Below are 23,998 nucleotides of genomic sequence, written 5' to 3' on the forward strand. Positions count from 1 at the left end.
CGGCGGCCGGCGGGGGCGGGGAGGCGCGGGGCGACAGACGCGCGAACACTTGTGGGCCTGAGCCAGGGAATGTCCCACGCCGCCCTGCTACATCGCGGTCATGGAGAAGAGGATAGAACTTGAGAGAAGGGGCAGAAGTCCTTCCACGGTAGGCTATAGAATCTAGAACAGACGTGAAAGAGTGATGAGAGGTGTAGTGAGAGCTGTAATGAGGTGAGAAGTGAGCTGCGTCACACAGATTGGGAGGGCACTGCTGGCAGGCAAAGGCTGCTGTTCACCTCATGACAGGACGTGTCTGAGGCATGTGGCTTGTCATAATGCTATGTCATAATTGTTACTGCCAGTGCTCCAAGACGGACTTAGGTCGTCGGGACGTTTTCCCAGCCCGGGGAATGGCTAGGCGTGTAGTGAGGGCGGTAGGTTTGGGTGGCTGTCGGTGGCGTCTCCAGCATCAGAAGCATCACGGTGACTAAAGTGCCCTCGTGCCTTTCACCCAAGATAGGCAGGCTGTGTAAGATCTAGTGTGACAGAGGGAAAGAAGAATGGCTGTATTGGATGGAACCGACCACCCCTAAATAAGATACAGCACGCCTCATGTCCCCTCCCTCTCCCCCTCCCTACCCTTGGCTTCCCTGCTTCCATTGCCAGGGGCCCGTTGGTAGTAATTTAGCTAATCCTCTCTCCTGGGCAGAACAGAAAGTCTTTCCATACCTTACGACTAGATGAAACATTTCTAGAAACTGCTTTGATCCCCGTCTCAGAGTGCAGCTGGTGCTCATTATTTTGATAAATTTTGGACAGTGGTCTATCATTCTTTTTTAATGTTGAAAGGTTGAGGTGAAGGAAACATGGGCCACATATCTAGACGTTGGGGTTCATTTATTATTTTCTTACTTTTGGTCTCTAGAGAGGAGTTCCCTGGTGTTTGTGTGCAGGCAGGTTCCAGGGTGGCTTGGGTATATGATCAGTCTGAAGCTAATCAACATCATAATGCGCAGGATTCCTGCTCCATCCATAGTGCAAATTAGACCAAACATATAATGACATTGTTGCTATGCTTTATAAAAAGTTTGGAGTTGCTCAATTGAGCAAGTTAGTTTTATTTTGCAAGTAAAGAGCACATTTGTTCAAAGTTTATGGTATCCTGTGTCAAATAATGTTATATATGAGTTGTATTCCAGTTAATGGAAAGGGATGAAGGGGCATGCTTTGCTTTTGAGTTTTATTGTTGCTTGACAGCTTTTGCATTTTCATCTTCAACATAATAACACAACTTAAAGAAATCAATTGATAAATAAAACCAGACTGATTATTGTTAATATATAATGCATGGTCTCTTATTCTCACTCTCAGAAGGCCTTATAGGAAAGGCTATGGCAGAAATACTTCCATTTATTTTCTAGTTTGTATTATACTCCTTTTTGTTTCCCACAAAGATAATTAATAATTTCATCCACACTGACAGAGCACTTCCTCTCTGGGTTGTGCCACAGCTCATTCTCAGGAATATGTTTTAGGCTTTCCTCAACCATTTCTAGGATATGTCTTTTAAATCTGACTTGAAAGGAACTTAAAAAATTATGAATTATATATATATATATATATATATATATATATATATATATATATATATATATATATATATATATAGTTGGTTCATATTTTGGTGATATTTCACTCATAGGACAGAAGTATGCAAGTTATATGTTCAACACCACAAAAAACCCAATCACTATTGTGGTCAGCATAACTTTTGTAGCACATTTCTTTTTGGACTTGGACTGAGCTGCAGATCTCTTAAATTATTCTAAAAGAAAGTTTACTGTAAGATGTATGAGTGTCAAGAAACATAGGTAATATAGGTATTGCATACATTCACATTGTTTTTACATATTGGTTTATGACCTCAAAAGGCATATAGTTGTCTTTTTAAATAGATTTTGTTATTTTGAGGTTAACAATCCTGGACCTTCCTTCACTAGATCACAGAGCTCAACTTGGACAACTGCAAAAGCACCAGTGTTGTGGGCCTCACAGAAGAATTTGAGAATTTGGAAGTGCTGAGCCTTATCAATGTTGGATTGACCACTCTGAAGGGCTTCCCAGCTCTTCCCAATCTACGGAAGGTATGAATGACTCTGTTGTCGAACTAATTGGATTGTATTGCAAATTATTTCATAATGCATATGACTTGTTTGTATATTCATGATTATTTCTTATCTGTATTGCCTAGAATTTATCGATTACCTATACGTGGCAAATAAAACTCGTTTCAGATTCTCTCCTGTTTCAAGTATATATTCAGTGATAAGATAATATTTGTTAGATGCATGTTCATTCTGTTTCCAGCTGGAGCTCAGTGACAATCGAATCTCAGGTGGATTGAGTGCCCTCACTTGCCTTCCCAAGCTCTCTTACCTTAACCTCTCTGGCAATAGAATCAAAGACCTGGAAACTCTGGAGCCTCTAGTAAGTTAACAACTATCTTAACATTTGTCTGAAATAATGAGAAATAACAGGTAAAAAAAGTTGCAGAAATCTGTTTTGCTCTCCCATCTTGCAAGATAATAATTTTTTCCAAGATGGATATTTCATGTAGCATGCCTTCTGTTCATATGTTATCTGTTAACATTGATACCTCAGCATGTAATGAAGGTTCATATTTAAGATAACATTTCATATTTATTTTTATCATATTTTTATTCAAATACTATATACATTATAAGTAGCTCACTTAATAGGTTGTATCTGTATTACAGATCCATAAACCATTTCAGTTTGTATGTCCCTTTAAATGATAAAGGCTTGTTGCTCTTTATTGTGAACTGTCTTGTAGCTTGGGTGAGATCTGGGATCTCTTTATAATGGGTAGCTGAGATCCCCATAGTATGTGGCAGGTAGCTCAGTCATGCTTTTTAGCTTTTTCAAGGCTTTTCTGTTCACAGTTGACGGCCTCATTACTTTTATATAAATAAATTAAATTGATAGCAGCTCTATGTTGGTAGCAATATATAGTGGTTCCTTAAAACCAAGAAGATTAATTGAGCCATTTCATAACTGTCTTTTATGCAGCTTCATGTTACGTATATTCACCATTCCATACTCTGCTGCACAAAAGAATGAAGCTTGGAATCTGTAATGGCCAATCTACTGTCTTGATTTTCAGAGTCACTTGAAATCCCTATTCAACCTAGACCTGTTCAACTGTGAGGTACTGCAGACTGAAAACTACAGGGAAAAGATGTTTGCTCTTGTACCTTCCCTGGTATATCTTGATGGGTGAGTCCTTGTTGTCCTTGGATAGAGAATTAGAGAAGTAGTCTTTATATAAATTTCTTTGAAGGATTATTCTTTACATGCAAGCTGATTATGTGTAGGATTTATATTCTTTATCAGTATTATAAAAACCAATATCTTTTTTTTTTTTTTTTTTTTTTTCAAAATGAGAGATTATAAACGTATGATTAGATAGCAGCATACGAAAAGGTTTTGAAAATCTTAGGACTTAGTATTTCTGGGGAATTTATATATGTATGTGGCCTACAACAGTAAAACTTGGTTGTACTTGCTCATTTATTCTTCGTTCAAAATACAAAAAAGCCTTTCGTGGCCACCTGCATTCTTTTAAATTTTTTGGATTTTCATCTTGGTCAGTCTGCAAAAACAATATTCTCCTTATTAGAATTTATGTATGGATCACAGATTTGGGCATGGAATAGGATATAGGCACCAAGAGATTAGCCAGTGGAATGACAAGATGGGAGAGTGATAGGTATGAAAATCTGCTGTAATTACGCAATATAAACAGCTGTACAAGATCACTAATATATGTCATGTGAGATCTGAGTCAGTGTAGTTTATGGCTGCTTCAGTAGAAAGACCTGTTGGCTGATATTATCCCCTTACCTCTTGCTCTCAGTGACAATAATGTTTGACAAGTGAAGTGAGCCTGAGTTGGGCTTGAAAGCACAACGGCAGCATAGTGGCTGCATGCACTTCCACTGTGAAGGCAGTTTTGGAGTGATAGAGTAGGTAAAGAGAAATACACTGAGGTGGGAAAGCTATCTTGAGAGGATAAAGAGAGAAGAATATGCAAATGAAATTGAAGGTCATGATAAGAGTGAAAGGTCACTGATATAAGAGGATTAAATAGAATATACATGCATGAAATAAGTGCTGGAAGCAGCAGAGTACTCCAGTAGTCAGGAAGAAAGTATTAGGGAAGGGAGTGGTAGAGCAGCTAGTGCAGTTCCCTACCCGTATTCCTAACCGCCTTGGAGACACGCCCAACATTCTTGATCTTTTCCTAACCTCCAACCCTTCTGCTTACTCTGTTAAACTTTCCTCTCCGTTGGGCTCCTCCGACCACAATCTAATTTCCGCTACCTGTTCTATCACTCCAGTGCAGCCTCAGGACCCGCCTAAGCGGAGGTGCTTCTGGCATTTTAACTCTGCTAAGTGGGAGGAACTAAGGCAGTACTATTCTGATTTCCCTTGGGATGATTATTGTTTTCATGTCAGAGATCCTTCTCTTTGTGCCGAGCGCATAACAGAGGTGATTATCTCTGGCATGGAGCTATACATTCCTCATACTTTCTCTAACCCTAAAGCTAAAAAGCCTTGGTTTAACTCTGCTTGTTCTCGTGCTGTCAATGATAGAGGCGGCTCACAAACGGTTCCGTAGCCATCCAACTGCTGAAACTCATGCCCTATATATTTCTGCCCGTAATCATGCCAAATCTATTCTCCAACTTACTAAAACTCTTTCATCAATAGAAAATGTCAAAGTCTTTCCAATTCTAACTCCTCTCGAGATTTCTGGCATCTAGCCAATAATATCTCTAACAACTTTACTTCTTCGTCTTTCCTCCTTTACTTCATCCAGATGGCTCTACAGCTGTCTCTTCTTTTCTAAAGCTGAACTCTTCGCTCAAACCTTTGCTACCAACTCAACTTTGGATGATTCTGGGCATATTCCTCCTACTCCTCCACCCTCTGACTACTTCATCCCTAAAATTAAAATTCTTTATAAAGACGTTTTCCTGGCCCTCTCTGGCCTTGATTCTCGGAAGGCTTACGGTCCGGATGGAGTCCCTCCTGTTGTTCTCAAAAACTGTGCTTCCGAACTCGCTCACTGCCTGGTCAAACTCTTTCATCTGTGTCTCTCTACTTCTATTTATCCTTCTTGCTGGAAGTTTGCTCACATTCAACCTGTCCCTAAAAAAGGTGACCACTCCAATCCTTCTAACTACCGCCCTATAGCTTTGATTTCCTGCCTTTCTAAAGCCTTTGAGTCTATCCTTAATAGGAAGATAATGAGGCATCTATCAGCTCACAACCTTCTCTCTGATTGCCAGTATGGTTTCCGTAAAGGCAGATCTACTGGTGATCTTCTTACTTTCCTAACTGAATCTTGGTCATCCTCTTTTAGGGACTTCGGTGAAACCTTTGCTGTCGGCCTTGACATATCGAAAGCCTTCGATAGAGTCTGGCACAAATCTTTAATTTCTAAACTACCCTCCTACGGATTCTATCCTTCTCTCTGTACCTTCATCTCCAGTTTCCTTTCCGATCGTTCTATTGCTGCTGTAGTAGACGGTCACTGTTCTTCCCTAAAACTATCAACAGTGGTGTTCCACAGGGTTCTGTCCTATCACCCACTCTCTTTCTATTATTCATCAATGATCTCCTAAATCTGACTCAATGCCCTATCCACTCCTATGCTGATGATACCACCTTGCATTATTCAACAGCGTTCAACAGACGCCCAACCCAACAACAATTAAATGACTCAAGGCGAGATGCTATAGGACGCCTAACTTCTGATCTTTCACTTGTTTCTGATTGGGGCAGAGAAAACCTGGTTTTGTTCAATGCCTCAAAACTCAATTTCTACAACTATCTACTCGACATAACCTTCCAGACAACTATCCTCTCTTCTTCAATAACACTCAACTTCCCTCTCCTCTACATTAAACACACTCGGTCTATCCTTCACTAAAAATCTAAACTGGAAATTTCACATCTCTACTCTTGCTAAATCAGCTTCCAAGAAGTTAGGTGTCCTGTGGCGTCTTCGTCCATTTTCTCTCCCTCCCAGCTGCTTGCTCTGTACAGGGCCTTATCCGCCCGTGTATGGAGTATGGCTCTCATGTCTGGGGGATCCACACACAGCTTTACTAAACAAGGTGGAATCTAAAGCTTTTCGTCTTATCAACTCTTCTCCTCTAACTGACTGTCTTGATTCTTTAAGTCACCGCCGCAATGTTGCATCTTTATCTGTCTTCTACCGCTGTTTTCATGCTGTCTGCTCTTCTGAACTTGCTAACTGCATGCCTTCCCCCTCCTGCGGCCTCGCTGCACAAGACTCTCTACTTCTTCTCATCCCTATTCTGTCCATCTTCCTAATGCAAGAGTTAACCAGTATCTTCACTCCTTCATTCCCTACACTGGTAAACTCTGGAACTCTCTACCTGTGTCTGTATTTCCACCTGCCTATGACTTAAACTCTTTCAAAAGAGGAGTGTCAAGACACCTCTTACGTTAACTGGACCCTCCTTTTAGATTTTTTGTTTTTCTTTCTCCTACTTTCCTCTAAACAGGGCCTGGCAACCAGCGGGATTTTTTTTTTCCAACACTGTTTTCCCTTGGCCAGTGCCCTTGTAATGTAAAAAAAAAAAAAAAAAAAAAACTAATGCCATTGCCACCCTCTGGAGCCATGTAGTATGTACTGTTAAACATTCTCAATACATTATATTTTTTTTTTCTTATATTTATTGTATATGTATCTTTTCTTGTTTATTATTTTCATACATTTTTTACTTGGTGTTTTAGCCAAAATATGAAGCATAATCATCACTGAAGCATCATTCATGAAGAGCGGAGTTTTGGTAGGCATTGGTTTAGCAGTACGGAGTGTTGGTCTCTTCTTATTTTCACTTATAGAATTTATCAATATTTGAAGCATGAGAGATCTGTACAGTAATTTTGAAGAAGGTTAGGTAAAATCTTTATAGTACATAGGTAATAATGATTATATTCAATCTTATGTTGTTAACATTATAGCATAAAAGTATGAGATTTTGTAGAGAACATTACTTTTGAGTCACAGATGTGTTCCTTTTGTTTGACAGGTTTGACAAAGAAGACAACAGTGAAGGAGAAGAGGATGGTAAGCATGACAATTTAAGCTGTGCATGTCTTGTATGATTGAATAAAGAGTAAAAATAATCATTAATGCTAGAAAATATCATCATATAGAGTAATTGTTGTACCACTTATCTCTATTTCTTTATATCTTTGTAATTCATAAATATTTTTTGTAAATTGGGCTATTAGCTATTGCAAAAATAGATGTGAAAACTAATGGTCACCTTTCCAGTAAACCCAGTCATATTTGTACAATGGTAACTTGAGGTTTTTTGTTCAACATTGATGATAACAATTATAATCTATCTAATAGTAATGTGATAATGATAACAATAAATATTGTTATTATCATTGTCTATGAATGAATAAGGATAAGAAAATGTAAAATACACTCAGTTAAGTAATATAGTATCACTCCAAAAGTGTGAACGAAGTTCTCATCTTTGAGTTGAAGGAGGAGGTTAAGAGGCTTGGGGAGGCAGTGGAAAAGAATTAGGCAGGAGATCAGTGTTAGGCCGAAGGTTGGACCTTCTGAGGGCGACAGGGTGGCTTGGCCCTCTGTCGGGAAGAGCAGAGTGGGGAAGAGGGAGCAGGCAAGCCAGACTGGGAATGCTAGTAGTCAGGATGGGCAGAGATGGCAGGTTGCGAGGGGAAGGAAAGCAGAGGCAGTTAGGGAGGATAGGGCTAAACCTGTTGAGTGTGAAAATAGGTTCGGTTTATTGGAGGGGGAGGGGGAGAGTGAGAGTGAGAGTGGAGTGAATGAAGTGGTTGTGGTGAGTGAAAGGAGAGAGAAGGGGGTAGAGGAGAGGAGGAGGAGGGTTGTGCCTAGCACACCTCAGGTGTGTGTGGTGGGTGACTCTCAGGTTAGGTATTTAGATAGCACTTTCTGTGGGAAAGACAGGGATAGGAGGACGAACGTGTGTATGCCTGGTGCAGGTGTGAAGGCAGTGAGTGAGGAGGTGCAGAAGAGAGTTGGGGGGATGGAGAGGGAGGGTGTAGTAGTTTTGCACGTAGGTGGGAACGATGTCAGAGCAGGTGGGTCGGAGGAGTTAGTGGCAAGATTTCGGGAAATGTTAGGCAAGATAAGGGAGAGTGGTAGGAGGTGTGTAGTGTCAGGAATCTTGCCTCGTGTGTATGTTAGCAGGAATGGTTGTCTAGAGCCATTGGTGTGAATGATCGGGTAAAAGGGATGTGTAAGGATGTGGGTGTCAGCTTTGTGGATGTATGGGATAGGTTCTATGGGCGAAGGGATTTGTATGCTAGGGATGGTGTGCATCTGAGTAGGAAGGGTGTGGATGTGCTGAGTGGATGTCTGGAGGGGAGTTGGGATGGAGTGTAGGGGGTGAGGTAGCAAATGCATTCCAGAAGAAAGATGTTAGACATAAATTAGATAGGATAAACAGAGATAGTGAAAAGATTAGGAAAGATTTCCAGGTGCAAATAGGAGAGAATAAGATTAGGATTCCAAATAAGGAGACAGCATCTAGGAAGGTAGCAGGACTTAAATGTTTTTATGTAAATGCCAGGAGTCTTAGGAACAAGAAGGACGAGTTATCTAGTTATATAGTTGAGGAGGACTTAGATGTTGTATGTGTCACAGAGGCATGGGTAAATGAGGAAAAGTTTAGGAAAATAGGAAAGAATATGAAGTAGATGGATACATTATGTATTTACACCAGAGAATTGGTAGGATAGGTGGAGGAGTAGTTATTTATGTAAAAAATCCTTCATTTCCAGTCAGGTTAATGGTATTAAGGTAGATAACAGAGTAGAGTCCTTATGGCTGGATGTTAGAGTAAACAAAAGTAAGGTTATTAGAGTAGGAGCTTTTATAGACCACCTAACCAGTCAGCAGATGTAGACAACCTTATGGTAGATGAGATAAATAGGGGTGTACTAGTCAGACAATTATCTTAGGGATTTTAATCTTAAGTCAGTAAACTGGGAGAGGATGGTAGGAGATGCTAGTGAAAATAAGTTTATGGAAAGTTTTCAGGATAACTATTTAGTGCAGATGGTAGATAAACCTACTAGGGGGAGGAAGGTTTTAGACATAGTACTAACAAATATTGAGCATTGTTTAAAGGAAGTTGAGGTAGGAGAGACTTTAGCAAACAGTGACCATCATATAATTAGATTTATCATTAATTCCAGTAGGGATAATATAGTGAATAAGACTAGAGTCCCAAACTATCAGAAAGGCAATTATGGTAGGTTACGTCAGTTATTAGGAGAGGTAAACTGGGAAGATAGTTTTGGAAATAAAACTGCACAGGAGATGTGGGATATTTTTAAGGTTGTAGTAAAGGGTATAGTGATGCAGTGTATCCCTTACAAAGATATAAGGCAGAGAAACAGGAAGCCATTATGGTGGACTCATGAGATAGGTAGCCAGATCAGAGAGAAGAAGAGGGCATATAGAGAGTTGCAGAAAAGTGGGAAGATGTAGATTTGATTAGGTACAGACAGGTCAGGGATGATTTGAGTAAGGTTATAAAAAAAGTAAAAGGCAGGCAGAGATAAAACTAGCTAGAGCTGGGAGTAAAGATCCCAAAAATTATATAGTTATTACAAGGTCAGTGATAAAAGAAATAAGGATAGGATTGGACCACTCAGAAAAGATGGTGTAGTAGTGGATCAAAATGAAGACATAGTAGAATTATTGAATGAACAATTTTCTTCAGTATTTACTAGGGAAAGAATAGGAAATCCTGTTACAAACGACGAGTAGTTTAAGAGCTTTAGAAAATATTGATATAAAACCGGGAATTATTAGGAAATTTATTCTTGAACTAGACGATAGGAAAGCTAGTGGTCCTGATGAGCTACATGCCAGAGTACTTAGGGAGGGTGTAGACAGTATTTCTGAAGCACTTAAGTTAATCTTTGAAAGATCACTTAGGTTTGCTGAGATACCTCAGGACTGGAAGTTAGCTAATGTTACTCCAATATTTAAAAAAGGTAGGAAGGATGATGCAAATAATTATAGACCGATCAGTTTAACTAGTATAGTATGTAAGATACTAGAGAAAATCATTAAGGGTAGTATTTGGGAGCATTTAAATGAGAATAGATTAATTAGAGATACCCAACATGGCTTTAGATCAGGGAGGTCCTGTCTTACAAATTTGCTCGATATCTTAGAATATATTACCAAGGAGTTAGATGATGGAAATAGCATAGATGTTATATATCTAGATTTTAGCAAGGCGTTTGATAAGGTACCGCATAGGAGGCTAGTGTACAAATTGAGACTACATGGGATAGGGGTAGGTTAGTTGATTGGATTAGTGAATGGCTTTCTGATAGGAAACAGAGAGTAGTATTAAATGGGGCAATGTCTGAGTGGAAGGAAGTGGTTAGTGGGGTACCCCAAGGATCAGTGCTAGGACCTCTTCTTTTCTTGGTGTACATTAACGATTTAGATATAGGAATTAGTAGCAAAGTATCAAAGTTTGCAGATGATACTAAGATAGCATGTGCAGTACAGGGTGAAAAGGACAATTACAGAATACAACGAGACCTGGACAGGCTGATAGCATGGGCAGACAGGTGGCAGATGGAGTTTAATTCTAAAAGTGTCAGGTTATGCATTTAGGTAAAGACAACACAAACTTTAGCTATGAGATGGAGGGATGTTGGCTAGAGGCAGTAGAGGAAGGAAAGGATTTAGGAGTAGTGATAGACAGGACTATGAAATTTTCAAAGCAATGTTTAGAAGCAAGAAATAGGGCAAATAGGATCCTGGGTTTTATAAATAGAAATGTTAGTTATAAAAGTAAGGAAGTGGTGCGTAGCTTATATAATTCCTATGTTAGGCCCCATTTAGAGTATTGCATACAGGCCTGGTCACCCCATTATAGGCAGGATATCAACATGTTAGAAGCAGTTCAGAGAAGAGCAACTAGGATGATACCAGCATTAAAGCGCCTGGAGTATAGAGATAGATTAAAGGAATTAAACATGTTTTCATTTGAGAGGAGATGTATAAGAGGGATATGATAGAGTTATTTAAAATGTTCTCAGATACAAACTACATAGATGTGAGATCTTTCTTTACCTTAGAGGAGGGAAGTAGGACTAGAAATCATGGCAGGAAGATTAGAAAGCAAGGCTGCAGGTTAGATATAAGAAAATATTTCTTTAGTCATAGGGTGGTAAACTTCTGGAATGCATTGCCAGAGAGGGTTGTAAATAGCACTAGTTTGACAATGTTTAAAAACAGATTAGATAAGCACTTAAATTTATTAGATTTATAATTATGTATAGCGCTGCATGATAGTTTTTGTAAGAAATTTACTATAGTTAAACAAGACATGATCCCCATGTATGGGGATCACAGATTGTAGAGGAATTCGCTGCAGGACTTAGCCCTGTTAATGGGCCAAATATTTAGAATTAGTATATGATGTATTGTGTAGTTGTAAGTGTATCTTTAAGTACTGATGACGATGTCGCTGTGCAACTGATACAGGATAACCTAGATGGGCCCTGGTGGCCCTTTGTTATCCTATTATTTATGTTATGTTATATGTTATGTTGTCCCAAATTCTCATGTCTTATTGGCTCATTACCACTACCTCCACTTGTTTTGTGAATAAGTTTGCCTGTGTGCTCTGAATCTGTTGCCACAGTATAGTGTTCAACACACCACCTGTGACTTGTGCTTTCTATTTATAGTCTAAGGTGTAGTGGGTTGATGAATTTTATTTATTCTTTGAAGCTTTCATCCTTGTGGTCTGTTTCACATTCAGCTACCAACCTCCATCGGATTAAAGTTCAGAATGCTAGAAGAAATTGGTTTTGCATATGGTGGCATTTGCAGTGCACATAGACTCAGTTATGCCAGTTATGGTCATAACTTACTAAATCATATTCTCCAACTTAAAAACTCTTTCATCAATAGAAAATGTCAAAGTCTTTCCAATTCTAACTCCTCTCGAGATTTCTGGCATCTAGCCAATAATATCTCTAACAACTTTACTTCTTCGTCTTTCCCTCCTTTACTTCATCCAGATGGCTCTACAGCTGTCTCTTCTTTTCTAAAGCTGAACTCTTCGCTCAAACCTTTGCTACCAACTCAACTTTGGATGATTCTGGGCATATTCCTCCTACTCCTCCACCCTCTGACTACTTCATCCCTAAAATTAAAATTCTTTATAAAGACGTTTTCCTGGCCCTCTCTGGCCTTGATTCTCGGAAGGCTTACGGTCCGGATGGAGTCCCTCCTGTTGTTCTCAAAAACTGTGCTTCCGAACTCGCTCACTGCCTGGTCAAACTCTTTCATCTGTGTCTCTACTTCTATTTATCCTTCTTGCTGGAAGTTTGCTCACATTCAACCTGTCCCTAAAAAAGGTGACCACTCCAATCCTTCTAACTACCGCCCTATAGCTTTGATTTCCTGCCTTTATCTCAAGGAATTTTCAAGTATTGTATCATAATCTTGTATTGCTTTTAGAAAAGCCATAATTTATACAATAAAAAATATGGGTGTTTTGTAAATTGGTACAATAAGGCATGTTCATGTTTTGATTTTTTGTACTTTCATGATCTTTCCTCATTTTTATTTTCTTTCACAGTTGCTTATAATATGCAGAACCATTTACAACAGTTTAGCAGGAAGCAGAGTTAAATATGATCAGATTTTATTTTTGTCATCATGTTGTAAGTGGTTTATAATGCATATGCCTTGCATATATGTAATTAATTTGCCTCTGAAAGGCCAGTAGGGCTGCTGTTTTCAGCCCATTGACCGAGTTTATTATGCAGGAGAAGAGGAGGAGGATGGAGTGGATGCTCTAGGTGATGGCGACCGTGAAGAAGATGACGGTGTGGTGGTGGAGGGAGATCAGGATGAAGATGATGATGATGGGGGTGAGGAGGAGGAAGAAATAGATGAAGAGGAAGTAGAAGAGGAGGAAGATGAAGACGAGGAGGAAGATGTGGCTCTTGATGCCCTGTACAAGGATTATGATCCTGTGAGTGCAAGGAAAATTTTGTGATGATCTTTGTGCATATTTATCCTGAAGGTGTTTTTGTTTTGAACAGTGTCATTGTATTCCCCAAGAAATGAGGTGTGTACTTCTCTCAGGATGCATGTTTCTCAACAGGAGCTAAGCAGTAAAATTATTAATAACTATCATGTGCATACTTGGCTCATGTTGCTATTTTTTAAGTTTTCTTTTATATATATATATATATATATATATATATATATATATATATATATATATATATATATATATATATATATATATATATATATATATATATATATATATATATATATATATATATATATATATATATATATATATATATATATATATATATATATATATATATATATATATATATATATATATATATATATATATATATATATATATATATATATATATATATATATATATATATATATATATATATATATATATATATATATATATATATATATATATATATATATATATATATATATATATATATATATATATATATATATATATATATATATATATATATATATATATATATATATATATATATATATATATATATATATATATATATATATATATATATATATATATATATATATATATATATATATATATATATATATATATATATATATATATATATATATATATATATATATATATATATATATATATATATATATATATATATATATATATATATATATATATATATATATATATATATATATATATATATATATATATATATATATATATATATATATATATATATATATATATATATATATATGATATATACCTTGATAATGGATGTAGTGTATTACCTTGATAATGGTAAGAATATGTGTGATGGTTGAATTCTTCAGTAATGATGTATTACCCGATGTTTGCAGGAAGGTGATGATGACTATGAAGCTGTAGAGGGCGAAGGAGAAGAGGATGATGATGTTATAGAGGAGGAGGATGGTGAGTGCCAAGTATAATTGAAAATTGACTTAGATTCTCAGTATGTGGCAGATCATTGTTTGCTGTTTTGCACACACTGTACAAGTAGCCCATGATAATGATCACACATGCATGTGTATTATTCACTGTCAAGATGATGAATTTGAATAGTTTATAGACGGAATGTGAAAATGAACACATTGCATGTGGATGAATTAGAAATTAGTGTCTCAAAATTACCTATTGGAAAGATAAGGTGAATAATATCTGTAAAGCAACATCATCAGAGTCTGATTGGTTATTGTATTGCAGGTGATCTTCCCAGGGGACAAAAGAGGAAGCTAGAGGATGGTGACGACTAACTGGGTTGACCTGTCGTTGGCCACATGGTGGCCGGTGATAGGGGTTAATGGGGGAGACTGGAGCAGCAGCACAGCCACACTGTTGGTATTTGGGCCATGCTTTAGTAAACACTGGTCCATTAAACACTTAGGATGGTGGTTGCTGAATAACAACTGCAGTGATGAGGAAGATCAAAGTCTGACTCTAGCTTACAGTAATCTCAAAGTACATACATCTGTTAAATTTACCTCAGTGTATCAAAAGCTTCTCTGTTTTAACTCATTGGACCCTTCACAGGTTGTGTCTGTAAAAAAAAGACATGGAATATAATTACAAATTCAGCCCTACACATCTCTGGGACCTGTAGCCTTACCCTCCTTCTAGCTCATAGAGATTTGCAGAATTTGGAGGATTTACTATGGTTGTAGCTGCCTTCCCTTGTGAATGCTTGGGTGCATGCTGGAGTTCTTGGTCAAACTTTTTGTATTTTGTTATGTTGCCAAATGGAATAAGTGAATTAATGGATTTTAAAAAATCACACTAGTTTGTTGATGTGGCTGGTGTAAGGGCTACAGGACCCAAGGAGTGTCTGAGGTGAGGAGGGAGTGGTGGTATGTGTGGAGGCCAGTAACAACCTGGTGATGTGGTTCAACACATCACAGCTTCACAACTGCTGTAAGTCATTTAGCATTTGCTTTTCTTTCTTTTGATGTCTGTCTCAAATCTGTTAAAGTCATGGAATGTTGTCTTTAAATCTAACTTTAATCTGTTTGTTGTTCAGTAATTGTTCAGATTTTTAAAAATGTTATCAGCAATAAGATTTCATAGATTTCATTTTGGATCCCAACTGGTGAATATGTGTGTACATGTAAGCATAAGACTCCTAGTTAATGTTAGGGCAGAGTTGTACAGGCAGCCTAATGGAAACTACCATCATTAAAGTGATTACATATATGATGTTGGCACAGGATTACCAGAAGTAATATTTTATATTATTATTATTTTATTTTATTTTATTTTATTTTTTACTTTATTTTTTTAATCATGTATACAATAGAAAATGTGTACCATTAGATTAGATGGTGTTTATGTGTGCATGTGTGTGTGTGTGTGTATGGATGGGGATGTGTGCAGAGATGCATGTGAGTGTTTTTTTGTATGTATGGATGTATGTGTCTACAGCTGTCTGTGCATGTGAATACATGTGGCTGGCCAAGCCCTCTGTCACGGCTGCTGAGGTTAGCTGGTCTCACGAGAGCTGGTGACCAAGCTGTACCACTGCCTTTCCTTTCCTCTGTCATCAGATGTGAGGACCTTTCTTTGTTCCTGTTAAAAGGAAGCAAAGGTTTAGCCTTATCAGTTTTTCATAATAAGTAGTTAGCAGTTTAATTTAAAGCAGAGATGGATATTTAAAGTTTGACATTGATGAAAATGTATTTGATATTTTTAGGTTGATTTATTTGATAATCTGTGAGATTACACAGTGGCAATGGAATGCTAGGTCACAAAAGACTTTGTAAATTTGCAGTGATATGTGTTTGCTGCTGAAGTTAGGTATTGTCAAGTTGTAGTAGTAGTGCAGTCTGATCTCAAGGCAACAGCTCCTCCTCCTCCTCCTCCACACACCCCCAGCAGCCATGACCCCCAGCTGTGTGTAACATGCAAGTCCTCAGCATTCCTACACCCCACCTCTTGATGCTTTTCAGAGTGCAGTTTTGTGTTTGGGTTAGGAAGTACCATATGCAGAAAAGCAAGGATCAAGATAGTATAGTTTAAATCAACAGCTTTGGTGAATACCAAAACATTGAAGAGCCTTGGTTGGTGTGCTTGAATCATAAAATGCATAATGAGTAGCAATATTTAAATATCATGGTGGGGGATGCTGGGGTAGTGTGTCCACTACAGTTATCAAGAGTACAAAGTACAGGGCCCAGCCTCTGCTGCAGCCAGGTAACACAGCCATCAGGCGCAGCAGTCATGTGTAAGGTTATCCGTCTCACTCAGAACTTGTCCCGTGTGGGTCCCCTCACCTGGGTTGCAGGAGGCCCCATAAGAGTTAGTTACACACAGTTGCTGCAGACAGTAGTAGCCCATGTGCCTCTTGGTGAGGTGAGGTCATCACCACCCATTTTAGTAACAACCCTTTGTATAGTTTGAGTTTGGGCTGCTCTCAGGCCTTTGGTGTAGCTGTTTGAGGTACTGCACCTGTTTTTTGTCTCTTGTTAGGCCTTAGTAATTATCTGTCTATCTATCTATCTATCTATCTTCCTTAGCCACTCACAGGCAGGTTTTGGGGCAATTAAATGGAATTATGATGTTTATTGGTAGTATGTGCCTCAGAATCACCAAAACCAGACTGTAGTTGCAGTGGGTTTAATTATGTTTGTGGAGTATATGAGCAGTTATGACTAGCAGTCAGTTTTACTGTTATGCAAGGGTGTCTGAGTGCAATTCCTCACCAAACACTGTATCTAAAAGTACTTCACTGTGGCATTGACTGGATTTCCACTGTCCTGTATGTATGCTAGGGTGAATGTGTATGTGTGTGAATGAAGTATTGCTGCTGGCCTTGATGAGCACCCCACATCATCCTCCTCAGCCCTTACTCATGGCTGTCCTCTTTCAGTAACTTTTTTCCAAATCTTTTAATGTATTTTTTTTTTCCTTGGTTAATTGTTCAATGCATTTGAGACTTGATCAGTTTTGGTAAAATGCTAAATGTTTAGGTCTTATATGGATTTGCTATAAATTGTTTAGACTGCTTATGATAAAAGTTTATAATAGAGATATGTACAAGAGAAAGAAAGGGCACCAGAAACTCACTGGCATGAAGAACAAAATGCCTGCTAAATATGATCACTCCATATAAATGTTGAGGGAATGAGGTGCCATCAAGGTCACACTCAACTTCATACTTCCAGGTCATAGAGCAGTCACCTCCCAAGCTAGTTAGTAGGGGGGGGGCATTTGGGGACTGGAAACCCCATTGATAAAAGAGATCCCCCATATAATGTTCAAAATTTAGGAGATCTGGCTTTATTTAAAGAATTAAGGATTCATCTTTTATGTACAAATTCACGGGAGAACTCTGTGAATAAGCAGGGTGTGGTGTCCCTAAGTGCTTCCTCTTGGAGTAGTTGTAGTAGACTTCTAGACCCCATGCAGAGAAAGGTGCCTTCCCTGAGGGGTGCCAACACTGCCTCCCACCCCTCACTGATCCTGTTGGAGGCTAGCTAGCTTTTTCTTTACACTAGGCATTGTTTTCTTCATGGTCCATCTTTAAGTCTGATGTTTGTTAGAAATTATGTCACTACCTGAAGTATTTTGTATGTCAGCAGGGTATGTATTTTGTAGTTCACAAAACTCCAAGTGAAGGCCTTATTCATGTCCAGGCCTGAGTGTTCCAGGATTATGATGAAAGTTTGAGTGGCTCTTCCTTGGAACTCCTTCAATGTGGCGACCTCATAGTGATAGTTTTGTTGTAAGTTGCTAATTTGTTGTGCTTATTTTCCTGATTTTTTTTCTCATAGGTGTGGAAAATTCAGGTGGTGTAACTTCAATTCACTACTTAAGCTTTTATCTGGACATGATTAAAGGCAAAAATTTTACATGGACATGACTGAAGAGCTGTACCTTGTGTCATAACAATAGCATAAACAATAATCCTCATTCCTTGACCTTTGTTTGTGTGGAATTACCATAAGTTTTGACTTTGCCGATGCCTTTAGATCAAGTATTCAGTAACAATGTTTTAGGACCTCACCTAGCACATGAAATGAGCCTCTCAGTGCTTTTGCATGGCATACCAGGTTCAGAACTTCCAAAGTATCAGTCAGTCAATACTGCTTATACATAAATGTCTCACCCATTTATTGCATAGTATCTTATCACTTCCATTTACGTCTTCATCATGAAGTGTTGATAGGCTAATTGCAGCTTTTTAACTATTGCTGTTAACAATAAGATACAATGGGAACTTCTTACACATTAGAATATATTACAAAGAGAAAGATATCTGCTTCATGTAAGTAGCATTGCACCAGTGAAGGGAAATCTAATGAAATGCATAGCAACACCATTGATTTTTTATTTTTTCTATTTTAATATCTTGCTAAAATCCTCTCATTTGATTTTGTAATTAGTTTGTACTATACATATTGATACATTTGCTAGGTGTGTTCCTGATGCCATGGCAAACTAAATGATTGGTTTGAATTTTGCTACTTGTAGTATAGTAAAAAAAATAATTTCATGCACAAGCATTCAATTGCTTTAGTATTTTTACTGTTGTAACTCAGATTTTTGTGGCATAAATGTAAACAAAATGAGAACCCATCTTAGATGATTAACTCATTGTCTTGCCTCTGAACCTTTAAACTCTGTTAGGAATGTGAATGGTAATTTAAACATCGGGCATTTAGGAACAACTAATTCCACAAATACATACTATTATTGGGATATATTTATAAGAATAGTAGGATAAAAATAACTGCATATACTTAAATCAATCTTCCTTAATTTTGTAGCAGAATTTGGTTTATTTCTTGGCTGTAAAACCTGTTCAAGTTGTAGCTCATAAAGAAAATTAAAATCAGGACTATTGATTTTATATATTGTAATGAAAATTATGAAATTGGAGATATGATCCAAAGTTGTTGCTTTACTTCAGCATTGCAAATGAATCCTTTCCTGCTACTCTGCTGGCGTTAAATCCTACAGCCTGTCCATTACTTATGTGCACTAGTAATTTCCTGAAAACACATGTATTTATTTAGAGATTAAGTTGTAAGAAAGGCAACTGAGACTATGTGTTATATTTTTTAATGAAAACTGTTGTTAGTATTATTCTCAGTCTATCGTAATAGAAGTTGATATTTTGTGCATAGTTCCCAACTCTTCAGATATTAACTGCAAGGAGCAGGTAGCCATTCCATCTTTAGATACATAATATTTCACAGAGAAACATTGCATTGACAGAGGGGACTGTGCTAATGTTCCTTGCAGAAATAGTAGAGGGCTGTTGGTGAGGTTCTTTCTTATGCTACTGCTGCCTGTCTTTGGTGGAAAATTGCAAAAAGTTGACATTTGATGAAGAGTTGACATAATCCCAGTCACCTGTGTAAGGAAACCATAGCAGTTTGGTAGTCTTTAGGTTTTTAAGGCTTGCATTTTTCAGCATGTGCAGTCCAGCACTGTGTTTTGTATTGCTTAATGTCTCTCAGCTAGACCAAGTTTGAATTATATATATCAATATGTTTTTTTTACCTGTTTCATAATAGCCAGGGAAAGGAATTCTTATTTTTGCATTTAGTTTGGGTCGTATTTACTGGACACTGCAGATATTCCATGAAATTGGTTTTGGCTTTAGGAATTTTCCTTGATATACAATAGAATTTAATGTTTTGCATGTGGCTCAATACTAGTAGCCTGTAGGACCTAAACATCAACCTTATTCCAGATGCCATTTTTTAGTCATACATTTAGCCATGAACAATTATCCCATATAGCTTGATATCCGTGTCTCACCAACAAAGAAGTAACTACATTGAAGTGGAGGCAGGCTGTACAACACAATATGGGTACATCACTTTTTTTTTTTTTTTTTTTTTTTTTTTTTTTTTTTTTTTTATGTTGCAGAAACAAGTTTAACCTTCCAATCCATGTGAATTGTACCAGAACCTTTCACTGCACATAACATCTTCAAACTTTCCCTGGCAGTGAAGGAAACATTGTGAGATTTCAGCAGTGCTATTTGTCAAGTGGTGTGATTTATGCCTGCAATTTCATGTGATTTATCCAGAAAATTTACAAAATATTTTTGTACTTTACTACACTGATTGGATTAAGTACAATGCTGATTGATACTGTGAACTCTTTAAATACTAATGCTGCTGTGGGAGGTGATCACTGATCTGTGTTCCTGAGAGGTTGTTTTAATAATGTAGAAACGAGTTGCAAATACACTTTCATTTTTTGTACTCTGTTGGAGGTTTATATCCTTGTAGTTTCAGATGTTAGCTCCAGAGGAACAACCTTGATCCAGTTAGCAATGATGTGGACTGTAAAGTTATGATAATGTGGACCTTTTCAGTGACGGGTTTGTATTATAATGGCATTAGAACCTGCAAACACCAGAATGTGTTAACAGTAATTCATTTCCCTCCCAATGCTGATCATGTTGCAAGATGTCATTTAAATTTATTTGTTCTTGATCGTTGTTCTTTGGAATAAACCATTATTACATAAAAATTTGTTGACAAGGAAAAGCCTAAAGGCGTGTTGAAAATAAGTGAATAAATGAATAATATGCCCACATCACATACCAATAACATGAAGACAATTCCTTAAGAGGGCCACACACATCTGGAAGTCCAAACATCCAGGTTAGGTGAGGGTAGGTCAGTAATTAAGGGCAGTGATCTTTGGTGGTTAAATAAGACTTTAAATTTCTAAGAAGATTTATTGCCTAGACAAACCATTTAAGTTTAGCGCGTCTTGCCAGAGGGCGTGACAAGCAATGAAGTTCAGGTTGCTCGAATGTTCGAATCCTGGGATCGAGAAGAGGCTTGGATTGATGTAATATCAGTGTTAGTGAGAAATTGTTAGGTAAGTGTGTGTCAGCCAAGGAGTCCAGACAAGCTTCTCTAAACATTTTAGTGTCAACAGTAATTGTGCTGAGATGCGTCGAGTCTTCATCCTTGCTGTTCCACGGAAGTGCGTAGCCCGAGGTTATACAAGGAAGAGTAAGTGCTATGATAGAGAAACCATCAGTCACGATACCTAGTCCGTTTACTTGATATAGTGACCAATGTTCAGCCGAGGAGTGGAGACAGTCTACAAGAACACAGCAGCATGGTGTGTATGGAAGCTTCCCGGCATAATGCTAATGGTGTGTGGCACTGGGTGTGTACGTGCGCGCGCGCCAAGCACACTCTCCCTCCCCCTCCCTATCAACACCCAGAGTCCCAGAGGGCCCCAACGGGTAAGTGTTTACTATCATTTAACTACTCATATATATATATATATATATATATATATATATATATATATATATATATATATATATATATATATATATATATGTATATATATATTGGTTGATTGATTATATATCTTACTGTGATTTGTATTGTTGATTGGAGAAGCAGCATTAGCGAGGTCATGATACTGTATGATGCTCCAGCAAGCAAGTCACTGGTGAGACTGTATGTTTACGTTAAAGTCGTGTCCACTCCAGGAAAGTCAGGAAACTGCTTGCCAACAGTTTGGAAACTGTTTGGAAATGTCCTGTCCATATATTAGTTGTCGTTATGCCTGCGATGAGTGTACCTAGAGGTTGATGCAGTAACCTCTATGTTTGACTTTTTAGCACTTGATAAATAAAGTTCTGACAAGAAAAAAAAAAAGTACGAGTAAAGAACATTTTTGTGACCATTTGCTTCTTTGATCTACACATGATATATATCTACATTCCACATTCCTGGAGATGAATGAAGCATTTTAATGAGTTTTATTTATTTTTTTATTTATTTTTATTTTTTTAGTAGACTGCATGGAGTTTTCACTGCAAGCCTCGTGCAAGCATTTGTAATTAACTTATTCATTACCTCCGCCACACACAGTGGTTAGTGGTTAACACGCTCGGCTTACAACCGAGAAGGCATGGGTTCGAATCCCGCGAGCGGCGAGGCAAATGGGCGAGCCTCTTAATGTGTAGTCCCTGTCACCTAGCAGTAAACAAATAGACTTTGGCAGTAAATAGGTTCGGGAAGTAACCCGGTGTGTGCTGAGTTGTGTGTGTGGTGTGGTCCAGTCCTAACCGAAGATCGGTCAGTATGAGTTCTGAGCTCATTCCGTAATGGGGAAGACTGGCTGGATGACCAGCAGTTGACCGGTGAAACACACACACACACACACACACACACACACACACACACACACAAAAAAAAAAAAAAAAAGTTTCATTCTGGATGAGAAACAAATACACATGCAAAAACTATTTGCAGGCTGTGTTGAAGCTGTTTAAAAATGTTTGGAAAACAATGCTTCCAAACTGGTGAGAAAAAGTTTTCAAACAGTTTAGAAACATGTGATCGCATTGCTCCTGACACTTAGCGTTGATGTTAGTAGCCATAAGACAGCCAGCAGAAGAGTTGGTGTATTGGTGTTGCTGGTATATAAGCATATACATGAATTTATCAGTTAAACTGTCTTTTTCTGGCAGATTTATATGTATATTCATAGATAACGGATACTTGACGTGTGTCAAAAGGGGTTATGCGCAACAGCCAGTCACATAGGCGGGCAAAATTCTCTACCTTCCATACTCTTTCATATCTTGGGTCATATATCACTTTATACTTTACTTAGTACATTTTATTTCATATCGTTGCACTCAGGAATGATTGCTGAATCTAAACATCATGTTAAAACCTTTTCACATAGATAATTAACAGAAAAATGATGAGTTGAAGTGAAAAATTATGTCTGCATTGTTTATAACCTTTTAAGTTTATTGCAACAATTTGCAGTAATTACTAAAATAAACTATCCTGCATTGTTGACCAAAGTCTTTTGAATGCGATGACATCTTCAGATTTCTTATAAAATGTTATATAAGCGGTAAATGGAATAGTTAAGGATCATCATAACATCGCGAGCTACACAAACACTCCATATTGCTACAGTAGGCTGTGGGAGGCTAAATGAGGCTATGCAAACTTATGTGAGGTTATAAGGATGGATGCTTAATTGGATCAGTAGCAAGATAAAAAATAGAAAATATAATGTGCAACTATAAATAAGGTAAGACAAACACAAAAAAATAAAGCATTGGCATATTTACATATTAATGATTACTACTATAGCCTCATTTCTCTCGTACTCCTCAGTCATTCCCTAACATCATAAAAAGAAAATAAATACAATAAAACAAGAAAATTTTCGTTTATCATACAATCAATCACACAGGAAAAAAGTACAAATACAAAAAGAAGTTTTTCTCGCCTTACTTTTCCTCTTAATCATTTTGTCTCTGGTGTTCAACACGTTATTCACCTCAAAACGCACAGGTGTTTTAGGTTCTGAGACTTTGCCTGCCTAAAATTTCGGGAGTTTCGCCGACACACATCCACCATCCAAACTAGTGATGATTCATTCTCAGATTTCTTGTGCTGCTTTATAGGATCACTTGTAGAATAGAAGACTTTATTATTTGCTCATCACCAAACACAAATGGAATAGGCAAGTGTACCACAACAGAATAACCTTCAGACCGCACAATGTCCCTGTTGAAGAATAACAGATTATTCATATTAAGTTTGCCAACCATCAACAAAGCGACCACCGATTGTAATAGACGTTATTCACTTCAGCTCAACTTTTCCTTCAAGTAATCTCCGCCTCACCAGTGAATCAGTGGCTGGTGACAACTTGTTTTCCTGAGTGCTGCAATATTTTTTTTTTTATTGATACTGGTACAGGAGATTGCTTTAATCCTGTAATTAATACTTTATACTGGCCATAATAGTGAATATAAAAATACAATAAACTCAGGA

General features: G+C 37.6%; 1 protein-coding gene across 1 annotated transcript; it reads left to right on the plus strand.

Moving 5' to 3' along the window:
- Window positions 1-9: 9 nt before the first annotated feature.
- On the plus strand, window positions 10-20,419 carry LOC123520272 (acidic leucine-rich nuclear phosphoprotein 32 family member A-like). The gene is made up of 8 exons (XM_045282414.1): window positions 10-148; window positions 1,983-2,126; window positions 2,350-2,469; window positions 3,167-3,279; window positions 7,134-7,171; window positions 12,919-13,127; window positions 14,048-14,120; window positions 14,412-20,419. Exons 1-8 carry the CDS (start codon window positions 101-103, stop codon window positions 14,459-14,461), a joined length of 795 nt encoding a protein of 264 aa, XP_045138349.1. The 5' UTR covers window positions 10-100; the 3' UTR covers window positions 14,462-20,419.
- The last annotated feature ends 3,579 nt before the right edge of the window (window positions 20,420-23,998 follow it).

This window comes from Portunus trituberculatus, chromosome 46 (genome assembly GCF_017591435.1).
Source record: "Portunus trituberculatus isolate SZX2019 chromosome 46, ASM1759143v1, whole genome shotgun sequence".
Taxonomy (NCBI): Eukaryota; Metazoa; Arthropoda; class Malacostraca; order Decapoda; family Portunidae; genus Portunus; species Portunus trituberculatus.

Coding starts and splice junctions, on each gene's coding strand:
- LOC123520272 (XM_045282414.1), top strand. CDS start 101: ATGGAGAAGAGGATAGAACTTGAGAGAAGGGGCAGAAGTCCTTCCACG. Junction 2,470..3,166: donor TGGAAACTCTGGAGCCTCTA/GTAAGTTAACAA, acceptor CTTGATTTTCAG/AGTCACTTGAAATCCCTATT. Junction 7,172..12,918: donor CAGTGAAGGAGAAGAGGATG/GTAAGCATGACA, acceptor TTTATTATGCAG/GAGAAGAGGAGGAGGATGGA.